At 38.6% G+C, this 26656-nt stretch overlaps 1 protein-coding gene and 1 long non-coding RNA gene across 9 annotated transcripts in view; one reads left to right on the forward strand and one right to left on the reverse strand.

Moving 5' to 3' along the window:
- STXBP5L (syntaxin binding protein 5L) overlaps positions 1-24414 on the reverse strand; it is a 185527-nt gene extending 161113 nt beyond the window's left edge. For all 8 annotated transcript variants that reach the window (XM_068181930.1, XM_068181932.1, XM_068181929.1 and 5 more), the window contains exons 1-2: positions 23568-24414; positions 7349-7446 (exon numbers count right to left, since the gene is read on the reverse strand). In XM_068181930.1, the coding sequence (XP_068038031.1) occupies positions 7349-7446; positions 23568-23756 (287 nt within the window). In that variant the 5' untranslated portion in view covers positions 23757-24414. The remainder of the gene's footprint in view (positions 1-7348; positions 7447-23567) is intronic.
- An 881-nt stretch (positions 24415-25295) lies between these two features.
- On the forward strand, positions 25296-26046 carry LOC137466823 (uncharacterized). The gene is made up of 2 exons (XR_010995289.1): positions 25296-25603; positions 25802-26046. It is a non-coding gene; the product is annotated as an uncharacterized lncRNA (long non-coding RNA).
- Positions 26047-26656: the final 610 nt, after the last annotated feature.

Genomic DNA, 26656 nt, shown 5'->3' on the forward strand with positions numbered 1-26656 from the left:
GCTCCCACTGTATGTGTCTGTGTACTTTGGGTTTGTCTTTTACTAGATATTAGCTTTCCTAAGTTATTTGGAGAAGTATCAATTCCCTCTACCATCAAGAGTGTCTGGCAGATAAAAGCAAAAGAAGAGAGTCAAAATAACTGTGTAGTATGACTACAAATTTCTGTGGTTTAAGGATGTCTGTGAAATTTAGGTCATGGATATTTGTCTAAAAAGGATAATTAGCAGACTGGAAAGGATAGCAAATTGATGTACTTTATTTCCTATGCATGTTAACACTTATGTTGATGACAAAGTTTAGAACAAAAAAGGTAGGGAAAGCTCTAAAGCTGACACAAGGTCTAATTAAGACACGTCAGTTATTTGAAATAGTTGACTATCACCAGTAGTCATAATTTCACTATCAGAGTAAGTTGAGGGGTTTTTTATTATATTAAAAAATTATATATTTTTTTATTATACTTGTAACAGACATCCAGAAAGCATTTTTTCAGATAGTGTTCATAAACACAGTCATCAGCTCCACTTAAAATGCTGCCAGAGTCATCCACCTGTATGCCAGTTTTACATGCATCTCCAAATATATGAAAATCTGTATTTTCTCAGTAGATTCGTTTGCAGATGTCAGATTCCATTTTTATCTCCTGAATAAACAGCAACTGAAAGTGAGGGAAGTCCAGTACATTTAACTGCAACATATTCAGTCTGATTACTTAAAAAGCATGGAAGAGGCTTGGAAAACAAACAGACACAAATTTATGCATGTATGCACAAACCTTATATAGATATTAAATAAAAACTAAAAAAAAAAAAAAAAAAAAAAAAAAAAAAAAAAAAAAAGTGAATGCACACATAACCAGATGCACAGCAGTCTTAACATAAAAAAAATTCTCCAAACTCTGGTTCTATCAGATTTAGTAATACAGGTAAATTTGACTATTTTGGTATCTTTTACAATATTTTTTATTCTTGTAGATTGACAATAAATTAATTTCTGTAATAACCTATTTAGCTATCTATACACAAAAAAATAGACATTTGTATCTTGATTTCCAGAGGAATTTTTAAAAGAACTTTTAAAATAACTTAGGAGTACTGACTCTCAGTGAAGTTTGTAATCCTGAATAGCTCAAGTTCTCTAGAAAAATCTCAAATATATTGTACAATGAGATAAAAGATGAAATGTATCAATGATTCCTCCAAGTCAAACAACAGAACTTTGGGTTTATGATCTTGTCTGTGCTACCCCCATTCCATCTGCCTAATAAATCACACAGAGTAAACAGCAGAGAACACAGTCTGCTTATTTTGAGGATAAAGAACTACTGAATCCTTGTTTCGATTAAAAGACAGCAGTTCCAGAGAGAGTTAACCTGTCACAATTTATATTTAGCTTTTATGCCACCCTTGTCACAGAGCAAAACCCCAAATTACATTCTCCTTTTTTTAAGTACATCCAACCTTATGTCAAACATTCTTTACCACATTTCCTTTAGCTACTGTAAAATTCCATGCCTACTCAGAACTCTGCCAGCAATGATTTAATTAGTGCTATTTATCTGCTTTGCCAGATTTTCTTTTTTTCTAGAGTGCACAAACAGCCTCTGTTTTACCTCCCAGCAATACAGTCTCTCTGTGTACATCAGCTGCTGAGGAACCATGACGTTCAACAAAGCTATCTTGGGTTTAGATTTCACCTTCCCCTTTACTTGGCACAGTAATTCTGGAATCAATGATATGTTTACTGGCTGTTTCACAGAAAGAAACAAGATGATCTTATAAAATCATTTAGCTTGGAAAAGACTTTCAAGACCATCTACTCTAACCACTAACCCAGCACTTAAAAGTCCATCACTAAACCATGTCCCTCAGTGCCACCTCTGCACAACTTTTGAACACATCCAGGGCTGCTGACTCCACCACTTCCCAGAGCAGCCTGTTCCAGGGTTTGACAACCCTTTCAGTGTAGTAATTTTTCCTAAGATCCAACCTAAACTTCCCCTGCACAATCCAAGGCCATTTTCTTTTGTCCTTTCAAGTACTTGAGAGAGTGATAAGGTCACCCCCTGCAGCCTCCTTTTCTCAAGGCTAAAGCTCCCTCAGCAGTTCCTCACAGGACTTGTGGTCTAGACCCTTCTCCAGCTCTGTTTCCCTCCTCTGGACGCACTCCAGCACCTCAATATCTTTCTTTTAGAAAGAGGCCTAGAACTGGACACAGGATTTGAGTTCTGGCCTCACCAGTGCTGAGTACCAGGGGACAATCACTGCCCTGCTCCTGCTGGGCACACTACTGCTGATACAGGCCAGGATGCCATTGGCCTTTTTGAAGGCATGTTTGTTTCTCCACAAAACACATCTGTTAAAATAAGTGTTGCTGTACCTTACTGACATTGAAAAATCACTCTTCCTATTAAAGCATTGGAAGAAGTATATAAAACAGGCCAGAAAAACTTATTCCAACTATGATCCTAAAGCAGAATCTCCCTTGAGCAGAACCTGTAGATTTTTTGTGATTTGCAAATGGCTCTACATGAAGATTTTTTAAATGTAAGTAAAAGAGATGGTATCTCCTATACCACTCAAAATTGAAAGACTATTTCTGTATTTGATAGCAAATTTCATAGACAGCTGCAAGCTGCCATACCTGAATTTATCAGATGCAATTTCATACACTAAGACAAGTCAATTTAATAACCTGCTCCTTAGTGCCAACATTTTGTTACTCCACTATTACCTTCTCTGTCCAGTCCCATCTGCACTCCTTCCACTTTATTTATGCATCTTTCTGACTAACATTGGAGGTAAGCAGCAGATAAATCAGTTTGCTAATCTGGAAAAAAAAGTAGCACAGCAGAAGAACTGGTATTTTGCCAGGGCAGTGCATTGGATGGCTCACAGTAATAGATCTAACAAGCAGCAGAATTGGAGCAAAGGAAGGGTCAGGACTGTGCAGCTAAGCTAAAGGTGGGGATAGAGCAATGCTTCCACTGTCATGTGTTAGCAAGTCAGAATAGTGTTTTGTTTGCCTAAGTACAAAATGGCCACTATATTTTCTGATAACATGGATAACCAGCAGCTATGCCTACTGGAAAAGACTTGCATGGGTTGCAGATGCCTTACAGCTTTGCTCAAGCAACTAACAGTGAAAGTGAAGATTTGCATGCCCCACAACCTGCATCCATGACAATACGGAGCTTGTAAGTCTAAAGAATATGTATTAATAACAATACCAGACCACACTGTAACACATACAAAAACATATTAATAATGTAAGCCTGTTTGATGGTGAATTTTTCAGGGATGTGGAGGCCATTCTGGACCGAGTAGGTAGTTTTCTTTGCACTGGATTTAAGATAAACTTCCTCTCATTTCATGATAATCAAAGATGGTAACAGCTAGAGAAGAGTTTCTTTCAGAATTTCTCACTGCAATTGACCACTAAATAATCAGCAGTTTGATTTAAAAAAAAATAGAGTAGATGTTGTATTCTGTATGTTTGAAGTAGAGAGCTGTAATGGCTAAGCACAGCTCTGATACAATAGAAGAACTCCAAAGGAAAGGACTCAGTGACTATAAGAAGTACTTAGAAGGAATTTTAACAAGAATTTATCAGCTGAATAAATGACAATATAGAAATACACATCCTGAAATCTGAGCACAGCATGCCACTTCTTCAGATCTGTTACTGGAATAATCACTGTTAAGAATACTGATTTTCATCTGTTTATTCAGACTGAGGATGTGAAAACCCCCCAGACTTCTCCTTTTCCTCTGAAATCAAGAAGAGACTTAAGTCTGACCAAGTATCTTAATTTCTCACCTCCTTGTATAGTGATACAGAACCTTCTCTTACAGCAACCAGAGACTGCACGGTTGGTTTTATTGTGTCAGAAGGTTCTTCACATTGGGACTAGAGAAGATGGATATGGAGACAATTAAGAAAAGGAATTCAATTTCATAGCCCCTCTTCAATACAATGTGTTTTCCTGAAGCAAGGATATTTCACTTAAAGTGGTATCAGGCAATGATCTGAACAATGATCACAAGTATGGGAGCTGGAAACAGGCTTCTGACAGGTAGAAAAGACCTCAAAGGAGAAATGAAATTTGCTATCTTTAGGACAAAGGTAAAGAATGACCAGGTGCCAGAGCAAATGTTTCAGGAGTGGGGTTTTGGCCCTTTATTTGCAGCTTTGTTAGGTAGTAGGGATACTCCTCCATTGATGATTTGCAGTGCAGTCTGATTCTGTGGGCTGCACCTATGAGGATCCAATACCCAGCAGCCATCACTCTAGGTAACACCTGCAGTCTTTTGAACTTCCTTGGGAAACCCACAGAGACTACCAGGATCAGTAGAGCATAGCAACAACAATTCCCAGTGCTACAGGAGCCACAGCAGTTGCATCTAAGCACCCTGAAAAGAAATCTAGGAGAAAACAAATTGGCTGCCACACCAAAATGAACTTCCACTTATCTCTGCATTCTAATGGCAGCTTATGAATAATATGCTCTATTTCAGGACAATTTAACATAGTCAACTTAAGTACTGCTGCTGGATCACTCAAAATGATCACCTGAAGGCCTGATGTTAGACATTAATTCACAACACAGAAGGACATGCTTTCTTTTCTTAAAAAACAGCTTGTCTTTCAAGACCTGTTACCTTGTGACCAGTAGAAATACCAATACCTTGTGAATCTTTTAGAAAGTTAAGGAAGCAACAATACCATCATGTGACTTGGACTCATCACAGGAAAACTTGTTCTACATCATTACATGAATATTAAACATAAATTCAGTCTTCCTATCCTTTTGTGTTCCCTAAAGAAGAGACTCGGATCCAAACCAGGTACCTTTGGCACTACCAGTAACCAAACAAATAAATAATTGGGTGAATGTCTCTGATGGCAGCCAAGTAGTCTGTCCTTTCACTCCATCAAAAGTAGTGTTTAGAAACACCAGCCAAACACAATGTATGTATGGAAAGAATTCCCTTTTTTTTATGTGACATACTCATTGCAGAATGAAATTGTGCAGTTGTGTTAAAAAGTATTTTTACAGGATACTGTGGAAAACTTAGAGCCACTAAAACCTGTATTTTCCTTAGTTTGCTAAAAAAAACACCCCACATTATGAATTGTACTTTCAGATGTAATATTTCATCTGTTATATCTTGGCTTGAATTTTATTGCCTGATTTCAACAACTACAAACATCTGCAACAAGACTGGCTTAAATGAGTGGTGTTCTGGGGGTAATCTTAGGGCCTATTTCACTGTAAATTTATTAGTCCACAAGTAGGTTTTTTATGTAATATGTTCTGCAGAACTTACAGCCAAGTGAAGAAACCTCAGTAAAAATGAATGAATAAGTAATTCTTTTTATGGCACCCTCTGTCTTCGAAGCACAGTTTCCATTAACTCAGGGCTCAATTAAGCAAACCAGGCTCTCTGTGACTAAGCCGAGAAGCATTTATGTTATGAAATATCGTCCAAAAAAAAAATAATTCCCTGGTAATCCTGATGCTCTTGCTTGATTAAGATACTAGAACTGGTAGAAATTTTTCCATGAATGAGATAGGAGTTTGCTAGCAAACAGGAGAAGAAATGTTAAAAGGAAGGACATTTTGAAAAACATTCTTTTCCCTTCTGCTAACTCTTTATAATCTATTTTATAGAAAACATATAGAGAATTTTATAGAAGCTTAGGGATACAGCTATTTTTCTACTTCATGTTCCATTCCTGTGGCAGGAGACATGCAGGTTTAAATTAATTCTACATAAACCTGTATTAATTCAGGCTCTGTACCTGAATTTTCCTCAAAGGAGGGATTTGTAGAGATAGAGGATGCCTAGCCAGTGACAGTACTGCTCCTAGAAAAGCCACATTGCTGAGATGGAAAGAAGAGGTGGGCTCAGGAGTCAATCTTCTGCAAGGTCATCTTCCTACTTCTACCATGAAATTCCCAATACCCTCACTCTGATGATATCAGTGAAGCCTCCAGGTACAAAGCCCCAGATTTTGAACCTTGCACACCTCTAAAAAGAAGAAAACGTGACTACTAGACTTGCACTTCCCAGAAGTGCACAAATTCACGGACACTTTCTTCTTTGCATTTGAACATAATATAGTCAATCTACTTCACACAGGCAAGAAATAAAGAGTAGAATTATCAAAGCAGAGCTTGTCACATAACTTGAGGTTTAGTTGAGTCATGTGAGAAATTCTGAATCAGATGGAAATTGAGACTTACAAAAATGCAACTGTTCAGACCAAGAGTACCCAAAAATAGAAGAACCAAAGTTTTAGCAATGTTACATGAGGCACAGGTTTCTTTTTCACAAGGAGATTTTTCTTTACTTTGTAACCTGCCTTGGGTTCATTGCATGTATAGTTACCTTGGGAACAGGGATAGCAAAAGAACCAGAAAATATTATATTGCTATCTCATACAGCATTGTCCCCTACTTTAAACACATAATTTATTTGGTTACAAAAAGTTTGTAAAAAACCATCGGTTTATTAGTTCTGTATTCTGTAACTTTTAAACCTTCTTGTTATATTCTTTCTCCTTTTTTTCCTTGCTTTATATGTATTTTCACTGAAGTGGAAAACACTGGAACCATGCCAAACTAAGAAAATTAGGTAGAGAAACATTTTGAAATACATCACATACATTAAAATACATTTAAATATTCTTAATTTTTTCTTTAATTTAAGTCTTCAAATTTTAATTACCTTGTAATTAAATTTATTCTGTATAGACTTCTAATTTCAAAATCCTACTGTACTACAAACAACATATGAATTGCTGGCACTGAAGTACCTTTATAATTAACAAAAAGAAATAGGCACTTTTATAGTGCTTCACCTTCTCCTCTGGGAAGAGAGGAATTCTGTCCTAAAATTACTTATTTCCCACCATTCACTCGGAAGTGTCTAAATAATTTCATACATAGCCATCTAACTGCAATCTAACACTGTCTAACTGCATTGCAGCAATGAATTTATTTATTGCTAGCAAACATTCACAACTTGCTCATTACCACTTTGCTGTCCACTTTTACTTTTCATGCTGAAAAAGATCAATTCTGTTTTGTCTTAACCATTATATGCCAAAACCATATGCCAAAAATGCAATCAGAAATTGTTCTTTGAACCCCTTAGGGACCTGGTTGATTCCTCAACAGCACATCTTTTCCCAGTCTGTCTCATAATGCAAAATGAAGTAGAACATAACAACTGTAGCCTTACCTGAGTGCTTGAGGAAGGTAATTCCCATCCCTGTATTACAAATTCTCTGTATTACAAATACACAGAAATGGTGCAAATTCTGAATGAGAAAGGATACATTCGTATGGCTCCCGTTCTTGTTCCAATTGCCAGAATTTTCTGAACTGGGTCAAAAGCTAAGGCAGTGGGTAGGTAAGGAAATCCATGGCGAACCGTCTGCAACAGAGCAAAGGAGTAAAGTGACTGAACTGCAACCACAGAGAACAGCATGAATGTTTTATGCTTATGTTTTTCTGTATGTTGTGGCATTTTCAATACATTTCAAGAGAAATATTTCAAAAGATACAGTATTTTGAATACAGAGGTAAATTTTGTCCATATGAATTTCTAGTCATGCTTTTCACTCAGTAATATTTTAAATGGTTTTATTGCAACAAAGTAGATTGCAAAGTGTATGTTATACAACTGGTATATATTGCTGAAGTGGTATGCTGAAAGATAACCTTAAGATGCAGGGCAGCTGAACTGTAAACTGGAAAAAAAAAAGCCACATAATATGCTTTCAAAACACTCAGCCTCAACAGAACAGCTCCAGCAGAAAGAAATTGAATATGTCCAGGGGAAAAGATCCAATAAACCAATAAACTGAATTGAGTCTATGAGGTAAAAACCCTTAATATCAATTTAAAAAACAAAGATGCCCAAGAAGATGTTCTCAAAACGAGCAGCTGAACCACTCACCCTTTCTTAATCTTTATTTACAATACTATGCTTTTAATTCTAATTTTTGCAGAGATACTTTGGGGAATAAATAAACTGAGCATGATACAACACATCCTTGAAGACTGTCTCAGCATTTTAAGTTACCTTAACCTGGAGGTTCTGATCAACATGACTTGCCCAATTCTTATGAGGAAGTAGCAGATGAGGGAGAACACTAACACAAGAACAAAAGTCAAAATAACAAGACATATAAAAAAACCAAGACACATGAAAAAAATACACATAATAAACAACTGTAATTAAACTTGTGTGTGGGGCTGCTTACCTAAAAATGGGCACAAAATGCTATTTTTTAGTATAATAATAATGGTTTCTATTATTTAACAAAATAAAACCTTGAACTCTAGGACTGACTCTTTTTTTAGTAAGTGGTTGGGATTGGAGAGGAAGTACTTTGAACTGAATGAATTTTAACTTTTTAAGCTGTTTTCCTCTTCCTTGAAATTATCTAGTTCAAGAACTATGTCTGCTGAAGCATTCAGCAGTCCCTATGGAACAACATCAAAAAAAGGGACTCCTTAATTGCAGACCTGTTGAGTAAAAGGCAGCTGATGATTCCACAGCTGTATCACTCCAACTCCTTCATTACAGCTGGAAACACTTGAACTGATATTCACAAGCAGTTTGGGAACAACCAAATGTATGTTTTTCAGCAAATAACCACTTCCTTAAAAGAGATCTTACTTGTCTCGTATCTTAATTACTGCTGATAAGGGAAGTTGTTTAAAGAATGTCTAATTATTAGTTTCTAGGCTGAAAAAACCCAGAAGCATATGCTACTTCAGTAAGCTGTAGAAAAGTAACTCACTTTTTATGTTAATGTAGGCATTTATCAAAGATCTCAATTCTGTTTCTGATTTGGTTTGCTTTGTGTTTTGGGTTTTTTAACTTTCTTATCTTCTTAAGTGTTAGGATTACTCAAATATGAAGTTTTTTTTTTCTGATATCTAAGCTGGGACCAGACTTAGACACCCTAGAAATGGTTTTACCTCTCATGTCACAAAAATATCAGGAATCATGGATTGCAGCATTTTCTAGTGTGTTGAACATGTAGCATTACTAATCTGCTATTATATTTGAAATTTCTGTATTCTGGTGAACAAACTTTCTTCCTTATCTGAAAAATCTTTATTTTCACCAATTATCCTTTTTTAATTATTGATTTTAGAAAGGCCTTCTATAATAAAGTTTGAATTCCTATCAGTTCCAGTCACAGTAAGCTTCTCTGATGTTTAGCCATGACTGGAGTTTTCAGTACTATTTTTAAGATCTAAGAATGCAAAGATAAATATTTTTAAAGACCTATTTGCATCCTTGCCTACATATTTAGGATCTGCATTGTATTTTCAGTATTTCTGCAGTCCAGAGTTAGACTTCCCACTTGGAAATTTTAATTGGGTCCTGTATTTGAGATAGAGCTATGTTTTAAAAGAACAATGATGTACATATTTTCAGGATCACAGCTCAGTACAATTTTTGAACTCTAGGATTGACTCAAAAGTGCTCTTTCTATTCTGCAGCCATTTTTCAAATTTGAGTATTTAGACTAATTCAAATTGGGAGGTTTTTGTGACTGCAAAATTCTGCCATTTGTAAAATATTTTTTTTAGTTATGAAATCCACTGAACATCCAAGTAAATTATACCTTTCAACTAAAATATTCATATTTATTAGGATTCCAAAAGAACAAAACCATTTTGGAAGGAAAGCCAAGTTATACATTACAGAGGGCAGAAAAAGATGTCTCTATAACTGAAGGTTTGGCCCAAATTAGTGCAGCCTCAGAAATTATTCTGAAGATTAAACTTATTACGAAAGAACATGGAAAATCTTTAACACTCCAAACTCCCAGGTTCTTGTCCTCAGCTTTGGTCCAACAAAAGCTTTTTGGTCCCTTCTTTTTCAAAGAACTGTGAGAAAGATTGACATGAAAAGACAGCACTTGTAGTAGACTTTTCAGCTGTGCTTTGATACAGCTCAAGTGAACCTGAGTGTGAGTAACAGTTCTAGAACTGTGCCTGGGCTTCCTTACTAATACAGATGAAAAAGAAGAGAAGGCCACAAAATTAACTTGATCCTAGGGTAACAAAAAAAAAGTACATTCCTGTTTTATCTGAGTTGTGTCCAGTAGGAACAACACAGAATGGAACTATCAATGGTGCTCAGAAACGCAAAACAAAGTAGTTGGGGTCAATAGCAGGCAAAAGCAGAAGTATGGTTAAAAATTAGTCTGTGTTCAGAGAAATATAGGGGGGCCTAACTACCCCGAATACCCCAAGAAAGAAGCTGACAAGAAAATAAAAGGGAGAGAGAAAAACCAGACAGCAGATGGAGCCAGGACTGCTTTTCTCCACATTATCCAGCTTCCTTTTGTGTCTCCTTTTTGGGCACGCTGTCTCTAGAGGCAGCCTGTGCTCCCTAGGACACACAGTTTCTGTGCAATATGCAGAGCAATTTACTTGAAACAGAACAATTACAAATGCAGACACAATTTCAGCATAAATCTATGTTCAGCTTAGTTTTTTCTCTTAAATTCTCTTTTAAATCATTTTAAGCAGTAAATTGCATGTATATATCATTAAAGTAATCTTTACACAAACAATTTACCTAAATTAATATAGGAAATTGATTATTTGGGCTTGCTAGTAATCTACCAATGAACATTTTAATATCCTGTACAGAACATAATGGGTCTTTTTCAGTCTAAGATACTATGATATATTTCATTAGCTGAAAAAAAATTGCACTAGTACTAATATGCAATATCCAATATAATTGTTCACAGGGTGCATAATGCAATTCTTCAGTATAAGTTTACTTAACATTTACTCTGTGGTAGTTTATATCAGACTTCAAAGACAGCTTTTAAATAAAAGTGATTGTAACATTCTCTAAATAGCTCCAGAAAACACAGAACTAGATAAAATTTTAAACTGTACCAATTAATAAAGTTTATAGCCAAAAATGTTTATGAAAATTTGCATGTTTAATTAAATATAAATTTATATAAATAAATATAAATTAAAATTTATAACATTTCTACTAATTTTTTATAGATACCCTGTTTCATTTAACATCTGACAACAAAAGTGATTTACTTAGGTAAATAATTTTTGAGAATATGTACATTTGATAAAATTTAACTACATAGTCTAAACCTGTGGCTCAGTATGTAGAGTCTGCTTCCAAAGTGTCACCAACACGCCACATGCAGAAATGTCATTGAGGAATAATTGATTGGTTTACAGAACAGAGGATGAAGTGTTGACTGAAACCTCTCCAGCCTCTTGCTCAGCGATGTCGGAAATTAAAAAATGTCAGTGATTACAGCATTTTCACCACTTCGATACTATTTTTAGTACTGTGGTGCTCCAAGATTGTAGTGAAAAAATTGAGTGCTTATACAAATGAGCTGCCATGTATTATATCACTACAAGACCATGACATCTCTCATTTATGGATCTCTGTGTCTGTAATCTCTGATTGGTAAGACTGATCCCTTCTCATGAAAAATGGAAAGAGGACAAGGTATCAGCAGGCTTCCAAACAAAGTAAACAACACAGGGGAGATAAATTTTTTATTAGTTAAATTTTCATTTTTTGAAGTAATGCTTTTTGTAAAAATCACAGCTTAGCTACAATTTTCAAACCCAAGTTATTGATTCCATCCAGCTCTCAACCTCTAATAGGAACCAGGGCTTCTGAGCATATTCACAGAATACTCTAAAAAACTACCTTTTTTTTTTTTCTTAGATAAAGATACCCACAGATAGTTCTTTTCCTTAGTGTAAAGCTAAAACAGTCATCTGGAAAAAGCCATTTACAAGAGGGACTCTGGACCTGTAGACTGGGAAAGCTGATTGCTGTCCCTGACAAGATGATAAAATAACAACTAACAGAGCACACAGATAAAGATTTTTGCAGAAGTCAGCAGAGTTTCTTCAATGTGAAATTATGTCTGAGTAGTTCTCTCTAATTCTATGAAGCTATCAGCATGCAAGTAAATAAAGGGAATATGAATATACATAAGTTTTCCAAAAGCCTTCCAATAATATTCCACTGCAATGTTATTAGAGAAACAGAAGTGTCATGAGACTGAAGAAATGTCTTTGTGGACTGAAAGCTGGTTAGATCACAGAAAACAAAGAACAGAGTTTTATGGATTTTTTGCCATGAAGAAAATTCACAAGTAGAGTTCTCCACGCTTGGACCAATTTTATTCATTGTCTTTATTGACCTATAAAAGGTAATGAACCCTGAAGTCTCTGAGATCATAGCTAATAGTAAGCTCCTTTGGAGAGTGAAATTCAGTACTACCAGTGACCAGCTCCTGAAAGACTTCATTAGAGTGACTTAACTGGGCAAGAAGTTGATAAACGAGATTCAGTGTGGATAGATGTAAGATATCTAGAAGAAAAAACAAAATATTAACTAGATCTGCACAATGCTGAAATTGGAACTAGCATTTACAACTCAGCAAAGTAAATTTTAGACTGTTCAACAGCAACCCCAAAAAGCCAAGTAATATTGAACATCATGAGGAAGAGCATAAGGAATAACACAGAGGGCATCATTCTGCTGCTAGAGAAAACCTGTGTGAGCCCATTGCTTGAGAGCTGTTTGTGGGGGGATATGACTAAGACTTTTATAAACAAGTGAGTGGGTAAGCTAAACATATTTGGCAAAGCCATGGACGCATTCAAAAGAAATTAAAGATTAGTTTAAAATGGTGGAAAAATTGGGACAAATTCATTGACATGATTGATAAATGGATTTTAAAAGGACCAGCTAAAAGATACTCTGTGGCAAGCACATTACTCCCTCTGACATATCAAATCCAGTGATGGTGAATGATGGGAGATTGGAAAGGGAATGGACTGCAGAAAGTGATGTAACTTATTACCCTCCCTAAGTGATAATTCTGCTGCCACTGTCAGAGACTGACTGCTGGGAGATATGGACCATGGGTTTGTCTCAGCAAGCCATTTCTTATGAGCTTATTATCCTCGTCAGTAGCAGTGAAACAGAGAGGAAGAAAAAGGAGATCAGTATTGGTGGAGAAAAATACAGTAAAGAAAAAAACATGGAAAATGCAGGCACAAAAGAGAAGTGTTACTGAAATAGGACTATTGGGGCAGGAAAAAAAGATATGTTTAAGAAACAAGCAGAATTTCATAATATTCCCCTACAAAAACTTCTGGCATAGAAGAATAATACTTCTAGTAATAGGCAAATTTGGTTTGTTGGTTTGTTTTTCAAGTATGGAACTTACTTTGTTATAAAATGTCACTTAATTAGCTATGGTAGAATTTTGAGAAAGTAGCTGTACTGGACATAAAGCAGACTTCAAATACAGTCTGAATTTTAAAAGTTTAGTTTCACAAATATTACACACTGATAATTATATGAAAAATAAGAGAGATTTTAGAGTATTTGAAATTAACTGACTTAAATATTATACATTTTTTGTACAATGAATGTATGAATTTTTTTTCTGTAACAAAGATCTCTGCAGATACTTCAGAGATGTGTTTTTCCACTGGCATTTTCAGTTCTGCAAGCTAGATGTTAGACTATTAAATAAGGGTGCTCCTATTTAGATGTGATTCATATAGATACAAACAGCCAAGCTAAGCAAACCACAGGGGAAAAATAAGGCCTTCTGAATTTCAAAAAGCATTCTCCTCAAGCTTGTCCTTTGAAATACACTGTAGTGTATCAAAAATACAAAATTAATATAATTTACACAGGAAAATCCACAAATAAATAAAATAACGTTGATCCATAAGCTTCGTTATCCCCAGCCCAGGTGAGGTTGGAAGGGAACTCTGTAGACTGTCTGGTCCAATCCCTCCTGCCCAAAGCTAAAGGGGCTGAATTTTAATATCACTTTCTGGATCTATTTAAATCAGTGTAGCTATGGCCAAGCAACTGCTTGGCAACTACACCATCCTGCTACATTCACCACAGCGCTGAGTTACAGCATAATAAGTTACAGGGTAATACATGAATATAACCATCCCAAGAGAGGTATTATGCCCTTTGGAGAAATCCCAGGTCCAAGGGAGAATGATGTATGCAAAATTCTTTCACCTCTTCCCTTCCTATTCTTTCTAAAAGAACTCTCTCAAGTCCAAAAACAAACAATCAAACAAAAACAAAACAAAACAAAAACAAACAAAAAAAAACCCCAAACACAATAAACCCCAGGCAAATATACAAAAAGGGAAGAAAAAATGAGCCCACAATGAAGGAATTACACCCACTGTACAGTAAATATGGTATCATGTACTTCCCACTATTGCCATGTAAACTGGCAAGAAGAAATAGGGCATCAGCATATGGAGAAATGTCTTGATCATTCATAAAACTGTATCTACCCTCATCTTCAATGTAGAAATTTTTTAAAAACCAAACCCTAAACTACTGTTTGCAAAGTTCATTTTGTCCTACCCACTTAAGCAAGACTTCAGTCCCCCAAATGGAAAATCTTTATAATCAAAATAATTCAAATAGCAGTTCCATTGATTTTGTTGTTGCATCAGTTAACTGTACTACTCTAGAACTTGAGACAGGCTGGTTCAGAATATCATGTGCCTGATGGAGATCTGCTTCAGGGGCATGTACAAGAATTATAAAATCATTCCGCTCATCTGATAACACTGAAAGGAAAATATTTTTGTCTTCACTATGACTGTGGATACAGAGAATAAGATAATTTTGTAACTTTAATGAGAAATTAAACAAAAAGAAAACTGTTCTTATTAAGTTTACATCAGACCAACATAACAATAATTTTGCATGACTTACCATTTTTGGATTTTCTGAAACTTCACTACTTTAGACCAGTTATGTTCTGTTATGGCTGATTGTAGTTTCTGCTTTGAAACAAATGCTTTGGTTGCTGCTTTCTAAATATTTTTGTTTTTAAAAAGTCAGCAATACTGGGGGATTGAAAAAATGTCACTGCTGTGATAAAGTTCTTGAAGGGTGGGGGGTTTGGTCTGGGGAATGGCAGGGGAGGAAGCTAGAGAAACAGAGTGTTAAAACCACTCTGATACAAAGATAATCTGTATTATTGGTTTATTCCTGTGAAAATCTGTTTTGCAATGTCATTTGGCATTCTTCTATACAAATGCTATTACCAGATTTCATTACTAGCATTTACAACATTGTTTACTATTTAATATTAATTCATAACTAATCTTCTCCTACCTTCTTTCTGTATACATGCTCTATGCAATTTGAAGATTTTTTTTTCTGATGTTGAATTGAGAACTTAACCTGAAAACAACAGCCAGCATCTCACCTCACACAAGGTGAAGGTATATTCCAAATGAAATGCAGGTATTTTGTGGCAAGTTTTTACCCTCTCACAGCAGTGAAATCCAGCAGATCCTGCACATCACTGTCCCCCTCTGCATTGCCTATGAAGCTACCAAGGACACAGCTCAGACACAAATGAAGACAGCACAGCCAAGGATCGTAAGAACCAGGTCTCTGTTTACATAACCACAGGCCACTTTTCCTGCCCTTGCCTCATTCAGGGAGCATTTCAAAATATATGCAGGGACAAACAATGAATAAAGCAGGGATCTGTGGACTCAGTAAAATTAACTTTTATCCACAGCTACATGGAATGTATCTGTAATACAAGTGATGATGGACAGCTGTAACTGAGAGCACATCTCCACCCTGAAGGGATACAATAGATGGACAGGATGAACAAAGCACAGATGAGCATTCATCAATTTATTATTATTTACTATTTTTGTGATGTCCAGTGGATAACACAGAGACCTTCTCACAGGAACTGTTGCAAATAACACAAACAGAATAGCATTCATCCTCCTCACATGTTGTATACTGTTCAATACAAATGTGAGGGAGGACAGGAACAAAATATAAGCAGACACTTCAAGAAAAAACAAACAAACAAACAAATAAAGACTAGATTGCCTCACATATAGAATAACTGGATACTAGCTGAATAAGGGACCTGACTTCTGAGTGTGTGACCTCACGACATTCTTACATAACAGACTTTTAAATTAAATAGAAGCAATTATTTTTAATTTGTTGGATTCAAATTCTGCAAAAAAGACATGCTACCACATATACGTGCATCTACTTATACACACCACAGAATTCAGTAAGGCTCCTTCTGAGTCCATGCATTCACCAGCTCAAAGCCTTGAATATTGACGTTGGGTTTTTTTCAGTATTATATACAACTTAACTTCAAAGGAACCATAAAGAGTGCACCTCCTCAGACTTTGACCCTAGCTACAGGTGACAGATTGTCTCTAGCACTTTTTATTATTCATAGTCTTTGCTGGTGATCTGTTAGGAATGGACAGAGCACTGCACAAAGATAACATCTTATTACATTTGAGCGTACTTGCCAGCCATCTGTACCTAATAATACGACTTTCTCTCCTCTCCACAGATGCACATTACTTGTATTTCTAATCCAACAGTCCTCTAATTTTCCCCATAATGATTCTAACACATTAGGACAAATTAATATACCCCACAAGCTACTTTGATAAGCATTTTTTCTTAGAATAGCCAACAGATGACTATACTCATGTAGTTCAGGAAGGTGTACTCGTTCACTCTCTACTGCTTCCCTTTTACTATAAAGTGAATATACTAACTTTTCACAGTATTTTCACAGAGACTTCAGAAAGTGTTTTGGGCATAAATCATACAGCAGGGAGCATCAGATGTCTCAGAATAGGAAGCAGATATGAGTGGATATTCATCTAAACAAAGTGAGAATGGGATCTGTCTTGGATTTAGTCCAGTTCCACTGAGGACAGCTGCATGTTTTACACAGAATATGCATTTCTATCTGGAAAAAAAGTCTTTATATTTTTAGCCAAGAACCTCTAAGTAATTTCTTGGTAATTTCTTTTAAAAAATTATGTGTAAGTATTTTTCTTCCAGAAGTAAGTTGGGGGCAAAGTTGCTTATGCAACCACCTTTTTATGTGACAGCTCCTCAATCAGAACACTGTGAGCCAACCAGTCTGAATTTCCTCCATCCCTCCTACAAGAGATTAAAAATTGCTTTTCCCACTGCAGTAGTGAGAAAAAAATCTCATTAACTACCTGGTGACCCACAGGTGAGGAATAATATAGCCCACTAGAGCTGCAGTTGTTCAGCCTGGAGCAGAGTAAGCTCCAGGGACACCTTATAGCACCTTCCAGTACCTAAATGGGGCTAAAATAAAGCTGGAGAGGGACTGTTTACCAGGGAATGTAGTGATAGGACAAGGGGCAACAGCTTCAAACTAAAAGAGAGTAGATTCAGATTAGATATGGGGAAAAAATTCTTTACTGTGCGGGTGGTGAGGCACTGGCCCAGGTTGCCCAGAGAAACTGTGGATGCCCCATTCTTAAAAGTGTTCAAGGACAGGTTGGATGGCATTTTGAGCAGCCTGGTCTAGTGGAAAGTGTCTATGCCCACAGCACTGGGGTTGGGACTATACGATCTTCCAACATCTATGATCCCACGGATTAAGAAAAAAACCCCAAAATACTCCCAAACCAACAACCAAAAAACCCCCAAAAAACCACAAAAACACAACAAAAACAACAACAAAAAAAACCCAATAAAAACAACAAAAACAAAAATCAAAAAACCCAACAAAACAAAACAAAAACCACCACTTGAAACGGGACACAAAATTAGAGCAAATATCTTAACCTTTAGGTTTCCCTTCGTGAAATCAAGAGTTGAACTCAGTGATCCTCAAGGATTCCTTGCAACTCTGGTAATTCTATGATTCTTAAATTGTTAAAAATGCAAGGTCAACCATAAAAAGCAGAACAATTTTTAAAATACATTAAATAAGTTAATCTTTGCCGTATGAATTTGTTCTCCTCTTGTAGGGATTAATTACATTATCTTCTTCAGCCATAGTACAGTGGAGCCAGAAATCCATCTGTAGTCATTTGAGACAGAAAGGAAATTCAGAGTCATTCTGGCTAACTAAGGTGGGCATATAAACAGAACAACTAACCTGAAGATCACTCTGCAATGCAACTGTGCAGAATATGTGCAACAGAATGTGAAAACAATGGGAGGCCCAATGGGAAGACATGGGATAAGTTAAATATGCTAAAAGAAAAACAGATGCAAAGCAGGTCAAGCTGGAAACTCAAAACAATGGACCCTGGACATTTTGGGTTTTCTGTGGCATCTAAACTGCAGGGATAATATCATTTCCATCTCACAGAAATATTATGAAGGTCAATTCATTAATGTTTATAAAGCTTTCAGAACTACAGTGGTGAGCACTTCTGTTGGAAAAGTCCATGGGGAGCTTAATATTCAGGCATGCTCTGAGTTTTAAGTATGCAAAGAAATATTGAAGTACTTTCCTATGAGCAAACACTATTTGTTCTGCTAAATTAAACCTATAGAAGAAATATGGGATCATATAATTAAAAGTTGTCTGTGCAAACAAAGTTATTTAAGAAATGTGGAACTTTTTGAGTGCTTTATTCACCAACCTCAAAGGTCTGGAAATAATTTTGAAGATGTAATTGCATGTGTTGGCCATGAAGGACGTGCATTACTTCATTTAGGATTACTAATGCAAAAAGACCGATATTTGCACAAAAAACCCGAAACAAGTGAATCCAGTTATACCACTACAGGTACCTTAAAATCTTCAAAATTCTTTCAAAAGAAGCTTTTAATGTCCCCATTAAAATGTCCCCATAGCCTGTCTCCAGGCTATGCTCTTTCCCATGGATAAGCCCTATTTATAATTAATACAAACAATTAAAAAAGAAGAATACATTATGCTCATCACAAATTTAATGAAATTACTATAATCTAATTTAGAAGTGTCATTTATGACTCTGCAGTTTTAAAGAGAATAGGGTTCTACACCTAACTTTAGATCCAAACTCTGGTATATAAGAAAAAAATCCCTCCCAGCATTATCTTATTTACCACTTAAGTATTAAATGAACTCTGAGAACTTACAAGTAAGAGCTCATACTAATTTTCAAATGGGTTTTCACTGAAATGTAGCACTTCACAAACTTTTTGGTTTTTGTTCCCTGTATGACCTTAGCAAGGAAACATGACAGATTAACCAAACAGCTCAAACTGACTAAAACACTGTGGATAGCTTAGGGTTTTTCTGGTTTTAATTCTTCATAACCAAAAATGTGCTCCTGCAGAATTGTGCTTAAATTGCCATTCCAAAATCTGTTATCACTGAACTATAGCGTCTTGTTGCATTTGCAGTTAAAATACCTACATGGCTGTTGTAGAAGGATTAAATGTTTATCTTCATAGGTTGCCAAAATAAAGTATTACCATCTATAAACTCTGGGAATTTAAATTTAAGACCACCCGATAGGAAATCCAGGTAATTAAGGTATTCAACCTGGCTACTCATTGACTGTATCTCAAAAGCCTGTTTTTTCCAAACATAAGCAGGATTAGGAAGGCACAACTGCAATTGGCCATGAGATTCCATATCGGTTTTAACAAAAGCCTAAAACTGTTCTGGCCTCCAAGGGTTTTGCATAAGGACTGGGTAATGAACATACTGAACCTTTGACTATACTATCAATATAAACAATACAGCAAGAGTTAAAGGACGTTTATTGTGTTGCAAGACTACCCAGTAATAACACTGAAGACAAGTTTGGAAAAGATCAGAAATCTCATGCTTTGGGGTTTAAAGGCAGTCCATCACCATGTGGGAAGCAATTATTTGAGAAGATTAAATTGCCAGGTCTTGGACCTTTTCATGGGTATTCAGTTGTTGTCCACAGCAAAAGAAAACCTGTTAGAGTAGATCAATTGTATACCTGGTAATGTACAACTGTTACTGTGCTCTTAACTGAGGTCTTGATTTCAAAGTTAGTAACCTCATGCTCTACAAATTCAATTCAACTCTATGATTGTTGTCCAAGAAAACCCTGAGCAGTTCTACATGGGAGACTTATTTTCATGAGGAACAAGAGAAAACTTCACATACCAAAAAAAGGTACAGCTTCATTCTTGTCATCCCCTAACAAGCAACCTTCTGTAAAAGTAATAAAATCACTGTTTTCTCCTTTTATGTTTCCTCTGCTCAAAATTCTGCTTAAAAACATGCTAATGGTGAGCTTCTCACTTCTTTTATTAATAGCAGATCTTTCCCAAGTGCCATATTTTAGTTTCTGGATGGTCTGGACAAACACATGTGAGCCTAAAAATGCGTGCCAGAGGAAAAGACAATGCATATACAGAGGGAAAATACAAAGAAGCAAACCCAAGGAAATCAGGTCTATTCCAATTAAAATTAACATAGACTTTCGTAGCTTATTCTACTGGATCATGCCTAGTTTTAGGATGATGCTGCTATCTCACACATTCGATTCAGCTAATGTGAACTATAATCAATATTTTCATGATTTCCACTTGGATACTCAAATCCCAAAAGCAGCCTCTAGATGCAGCCTAAACTGCATCTCAGCTTTCTGCTGTCACAAAATAGGTAAGACAATATCTCACGTTGCTTGAGTACTTTGAAAATGGTGCCACTGATTCATGATTACAACTATCAACATATAAATTTATCATGATTAAAACAGGATGTAGCTATTTCATGTGTAATAGTTTCAGGAATGTTTCATTCTTTCAATACAGAAGATCCCATTAATGATTTAAATATAAATGCCAAAAGTAACTCATTGAGAGCATCTTGGTGTAAAATATTCAGTTTACTTCTGTTAAACTCTAATCTGTATCTCAAAAAGACACTGTGGTCATAAGCAATTTAAAAATGCCACAAAATGGAGAGCTGGCTTTCAGGTGTGTTAACAAATGAAATCAGGTGTGTTACCCTTCAAAACAGTTTTCTCCTACAGGATTGGATCTGTGTTTTCAGTCAAGCAAACCTCCCACAAACTTCAGAAAGGCAACTTATTTACATAAAAAACTGCAGGGAAAGGCCCTTTAATTCTTAAGTATGAGTCAGCTTTTATGTTTCACTTCTAAATGAGGATTTTTATAATCAGCAAAGAAAGGAAAACCAGTCTGTGGTGCTACTTAGGCTGTTAGCCCAGATGCCTCGACCCTGAAAATAACTAACCAAAACTGCCATTAGCTCTACTCAGTTCTGTGTGCAGCAGGATCGCCGATCCTTAAATATGCAGCCCGTATAACTTATGTAACTGAACGTGCAAATACCCACTTGAAATACCACAAGTGCCGCACAACAAAAGCTCGGCGAGGACGGAATTTGGGTTATGTGTGTGTGGTGTACTTCCAACGCAATGCATGACCGAGGTACAAATTGTGGCTGGGCTGTGGTCCCTGGAGCAGGCAGGGGGAAGCTGTGCCTGCGTCAGGCCCCACTGCCCCGGCTTCTGTGCAACAGCGTAGGACCCTCACAGCTCCTGGGGCTTCCTCCAAATGCGCTCCCGGTGCTCCTCAAGTGCAGAGCTGCTCAAGTGGAGCCCGTGGAATAAACACTGCGGAGTGTCAGGAGCACACAATCACCCAGTGGTTTGGAAGTTTGCTTTCGGCATACCTTTGTATCTTGGAAAAAGGAAGGCAGCATTTTGTGTACCACAGAGTTCTGCAGTGACATGCATTCATAAGCAAGTGCTGCTGCAAGCAAGCCAGAGGTTTCCTACATAAATATTTACTTTGTTGAGAACATTTTAACCTGAGAGCTAAGACAGGCAAATATTAGCTACTGAAATCTTCTTCAAATGACATATTCCTTTACACATATTCCAAGTAGATCTATCAGGACATAACACTAACTCTCGTCAAGTAATATCAAAGCAAACAAGGGAAATAATGGAGATTAGGGGAAAAAATTTATTTCATCTTATGTTGCTTATTTTCACAAATATGCCATACAAAATAAGAATATATCTCACTAAATACAGATCTTTGTCCTTATCACACGACTTAAACACAAAAAAATCCAAACATGTTGAGTTTTAGCCTTACCTAGAAATCTCTGAATGTAGACCTTCTAATGATATTTTAATGTACCTTGATTGTTTGTGTTATGTTTTTACTGACGTGACAAAAATGGGATATCACTGTACTAAATACCTGGAATTTCACAAAATGCTAAATTTCCGTGTACCTAAGCAAAAGTAGTCAAATCCAAGCCTGGGAAGCAGGTATGATTCTAATGCACTCATCACTGACACTCTTAAACTACAGAATCATTTGAGTCAAAAGGCTGAACCCTGTTGTGGTTCAGGATGACGAAGAACTATAAGAAAAAAAGAATTAGTGTTTTGTAGAACCTATCTAAAGGTCTCTGAGTCTTTAAGCCATAGGTGCTCATTCTTCTCCCCTTGAACTCTGCAAGAGTTTTGACACCAGCTGTAGCTGCAAGCCAAACAGAATTAGAAACATGGTATCTGAGATCAGGGAAGCTGTATGTTTCACAAGGACCAGATCTGCACACAAAATGTCTCACAGGCTTGTCTTGGTTGTTTATATTTCTTTCTTCTTTCCAAAACACAAAAAGAAATAATGATGTGCTAGAGTTGACTGTCATCTAAATTTCAGATCAGTTTGTATCTGATTAATAAAAGCAAAGTATACTTAATAGGTGGCATCCATTTACTCCTAGCAAAACAAATTGCACTAATTAGAAATTCTGGTTTTGAAGCTTCTAATCAAAACAAATAAGCAAACAAAATTTCTAGTAAAGCCACCAGAATTCACATAAAACTGACAGGTAATAGTAGAATACCATAATCTCCTTTCGTATTTTGTCTTCATAACAGAAGTATGATTTTCATATTCCAGAGCTGATCAGTAGTACCAAATAGTTTGTTCTGTTTTACAGGTGCAAGTATTTAAAGATACCACTAAAAGCTTTGTTGCACAAAACAGATACAAGCCAAAATACATACAGGGATATCTTATGCTTTCTACCCATAGAAAATTCCCAACTAAGGAAGTGATCAACACATAAAAAACAGAACAGATTTGGCAACTTTTGGTATTTCTGCTGTCCCGCTAAGTTTGCTATCATGCAACCAGAAACTTCAGTACTAATAGTAAACATCTACATCCAGCTCCTCACAAATAACTGAAGTCCTGGGTTCAGTAGTCACTGCACTGTCTTTTATTTCTAGCTTGTGCCTTTTCCTTAAAATAGAGAAGGAAAGGCAGGGAGGATGAGAAGAGTGAGGAGGGGAAGTAGATGCATACAATCGTCAATTTCTAATGACTTGTAAATGCTATCGGTACTAACACCAATTGATTTGCTTTCCTGTCCACAGTCCTGTCAGCCGTTTGGGGTCCAAGTGTGAACTTGGAATTCAGCCCTGAGTGCTGAAATCAAGATTTCTACAAATTTACTGACCACCCCAACTCTGCAGCAGGAAGAAAAAAGCATCCACTGGATCTCTGTCTTTTCATTCCAAAGTCCTTATACAACCACTGCAGTTCTCAAGTAAAACGCTTATTTGGTATCATATTACTACCCCACGCCACACCCCCCAACCCAGAGTAGCTTTTATTATTTCCATAGAAAATAAAAATACAGCCTTTACCTTACAGATCTGAAAATAATCTGAAGTGAGCGTCTCCTGGATCTCCTCTCTGGGTGTCCCTGCAGCTCCCGCAGTCCCTCCTGGGTGCACGGAGCCGCCAGCCCCACTTCCACTGCCACCGCCACTGCTTCCAACAGGGGATGCGGCAGTTAAACCATCCAAAACTTTGCGAAAATTAAATTTCTTCATTTTGGAAAAATCTTTAGGAAGATTTGTGGGGGGAGAAAGGATGTGTCGTAACACATTCAGCTACATGTAGCGACCGAGAAAGTCTTTAATGGTCCTCTGAGTGAGGCAGCACTTTAAGTCTCTTGCACCAAACAGAATGTCAGTATTAGGTATAATTGATTGAAAAACACAAAGGCTTCATTTTGTCAGACGCAAAAGCTACCTGGAATGGTCCTTTCCAAAAATAAATAAATAAATAAATAAATAAAGATATCCACAAGCGGCAGGACTAAGATTTACGTTCAAACAAGGAACAATGGAACAACCGCCATCGGGTTCGCTCGCAAAATCCACATTTAGCAGTGGTCAAAACAGAAAAGTAAATAAAAAATTCAAGCCGGCATCCAAAAGAGCGGGATCCATCCCTCTACCCGATCTGCCTAAGATCTGCCTTCGGCACTTGATTATTTCAGCAAAACTACCAAAACGCGTCTACATTCAATTTCCCCTTCCCCTCAAAACCCCTTTGAGCCCGGGGTATCTCTGCCCCCGAGGTTTCCGCGGAGCGGATTCCCCGCTCCCAGCCGCTGGTGCGACTCCTGTTTCTGGTTCCCTGCCCAGCCCAGCAAATGCCGGCAGCCGCTGCCGCACTCGGTGCTCCTCTCTCCCCTCGGGCTCCACGGCGAGGTGCGAGATGCGGGCTGCGAGCCCCCTCGCTCTCCTCGCCGCCCCGGCCGCCGCTCCGCGAGGAGCGACGGCAGCGAGCGACCCCCTAAGCCAGTCCGGCCGTCCCGGGCTCACCACCCGTCCTGTCCCTGCGCTGACGGACCCCCGCCCGTCCCGATCACCGAGCCTGTGCCGCTGCCGTGCTCTCCCCTCGGAACCGCTCCGGCGGGACCGGGCTCCCTCCGGCGCCGGGGGGACGCGGGGCGGGGAGGGGCGGGTGAGGAGCGGAGCGGGGCAGGTGAGCGGGCAGCGGAGGGCGGCGGTGGCGGCTCCTGCCCGCCCGGCGCGCTCGCAGCCGTTCTCCGAGGTACTGAAAGCTCCGCCGGCGTCAGCCGCAGCTCCTCCTCCTCGCCCTTCCTCCTCCTCCTCCCTCTCCCTGCCTCCCGCCCCCGTCCGCCAGGCCCCGCCTGCCGCACCAGCGCGCGGCCGGCGCCGGGACCCCGCGCCCCGATCCCGGCTGGGCTGTGGGCGGGGGGAAGGCGGGGAAACGTTAGTGATTGACAGGCACGCGCGGGTTCCCATTCCTTACTGCGGGCAAGCCGCGGGGACCTGACTGGCGGGCAGGGGAGAAGGGGCGGCGACTGCGCGCAGCGTCTCGGCGGGCGGGCGGCTCCATTTGGGGAACAAGCCGTGTCTGAGGGCCCCGCGATCGGCAGCCTCTGATTGGAGCGCTGCGACGATGGGCACCCGCTCCCACCAATAGAAGTGCAGATCCGCGGCGCCCCGCCCCCAGCCCGGCGGGGTGGGGGTGGTCAGGGGAGCCCCCGCCCCACTGCGGCGAGAGCGGCAGCGGCCGCGGAGCTGCGGAGGGGGAGCAGCCCCGGGGCGGCGGGGCTGGCGGGGAACAGGGTTTATGGCGGTGGGGCAGACTGAGAGTTGGTGTCGCAGCCTCAGCTGCGTGCGGGAGGTCGAACAGACCCAAAATTCGGCATAAAGTTGTGTCAGGGGAGACTTGGGTTGGGTATTTGGAAAAGGTTCTTTCACCCAGAGAGTGGTTCGGCGCTAGAACAGGCTTCCCAGGGAAGTGGACACAGCACCAATCCTGACAGAGTTCAAGAAGCGTTTGGACAATGCTCCCAGGCCCATGGTGTGGCTCTTGGGGATGGTGCTGTGCAGGGCAGGAGATGGACTCAGTGATCCTTGTGGGTCGCTTCCAGCCCGGCATATTCTGTGATTCTGTGCAAATGTCACGGGAGGTGACGGTCTTGGCGGTGGCAGGGAGCGGTCCTGAGCGAAGAGCCCCCATTCCTCGCCGTGGCTCGGAGGGGTCTGTGCGGCTCAGTGCTCAGCCCGTGCACTGCCATTGCTTCCTCGGGGGCAAATCCTTTTTTACTTCCCAGGAGGAATACAAAGGACCCAGGGCTGCCCTTCCCGAGGCTCGCTCCGAAGCCGTGCAAATCGCGTGGGACAGTTCTGTGGCTTCTGAAGCGCGATCCGGCACAGGAGGTGTTACACTGCACACAAGCCTCTAAAAAAAGGTTATTCAGGTCAGGAACAAATGAGGCAGCGATTAAAAGTGACTCATAGCACAGCGCTGTCAACGTGGTTGGAAGCCGAGAACTGAATAAAATGGTGTAAGGAATAAGCACATAACACCTCTCCTGTATAGGAATTAATCTGTAACACCTCACCAAAGTGTTGCACATTCCTCACACTTGAGGTGACCAATGAGTGCACACTGGTCACCTCAGTTTTTCAGATGTTTTAGGGGTACCTAGGGATTCAAATACCCACTCTAACCTCTGATTTGGTTTTTATGAATCTTACGGTTCTGTGAAGCAAGATAATTGTTTTTATTTCAGCATCTTACACTGAGATCCATGCTTTTTTTTTTTTTTTTTTCACTGTAGCTCATTCCTTTGTGTTCACAGGTACTCCCCATCTGCATGATAAAAAGATTGCAGTAAAGTTCAAAGAATAAGTGTAGCTTCACTTAATGCCCTCATGAAAAATAAAGGGTACATTGCTGATGAAACTGGAAATGTTGATAGGTTTCTGTAGCCAGGAAAAAAGGGAACATAACTTTGTATGGGAAACAAAATATATGAGGACTATGGCAAGGAGACAGAAATGAAAAAGGGCATGGAACTGAGTAAGCAAATCTGTAAAGATAAAAAAGTACAGAATTTTGGAGAATGAGGAAAAGTCAAAACCCAGTTGATGCTATTTGAAGAATGTCAGGTCCTACTAATACT

Source organism: Anomalospiza imberbis, chromosome 2, assembly GCF_031753505.1.
Source record: "Anomalospiza imberbis isolate Cuckoo-Finch-1a 21T00152 chromosome 2, ASM3175350v1, whole genome shotgun sequence".
Taxonomy (NCBI): Eukaryota; Metazoa; Chordata; class Aves; order Passeriformes; family Viduidae; genus Anomalospiza; species Anomalospiza imberbis.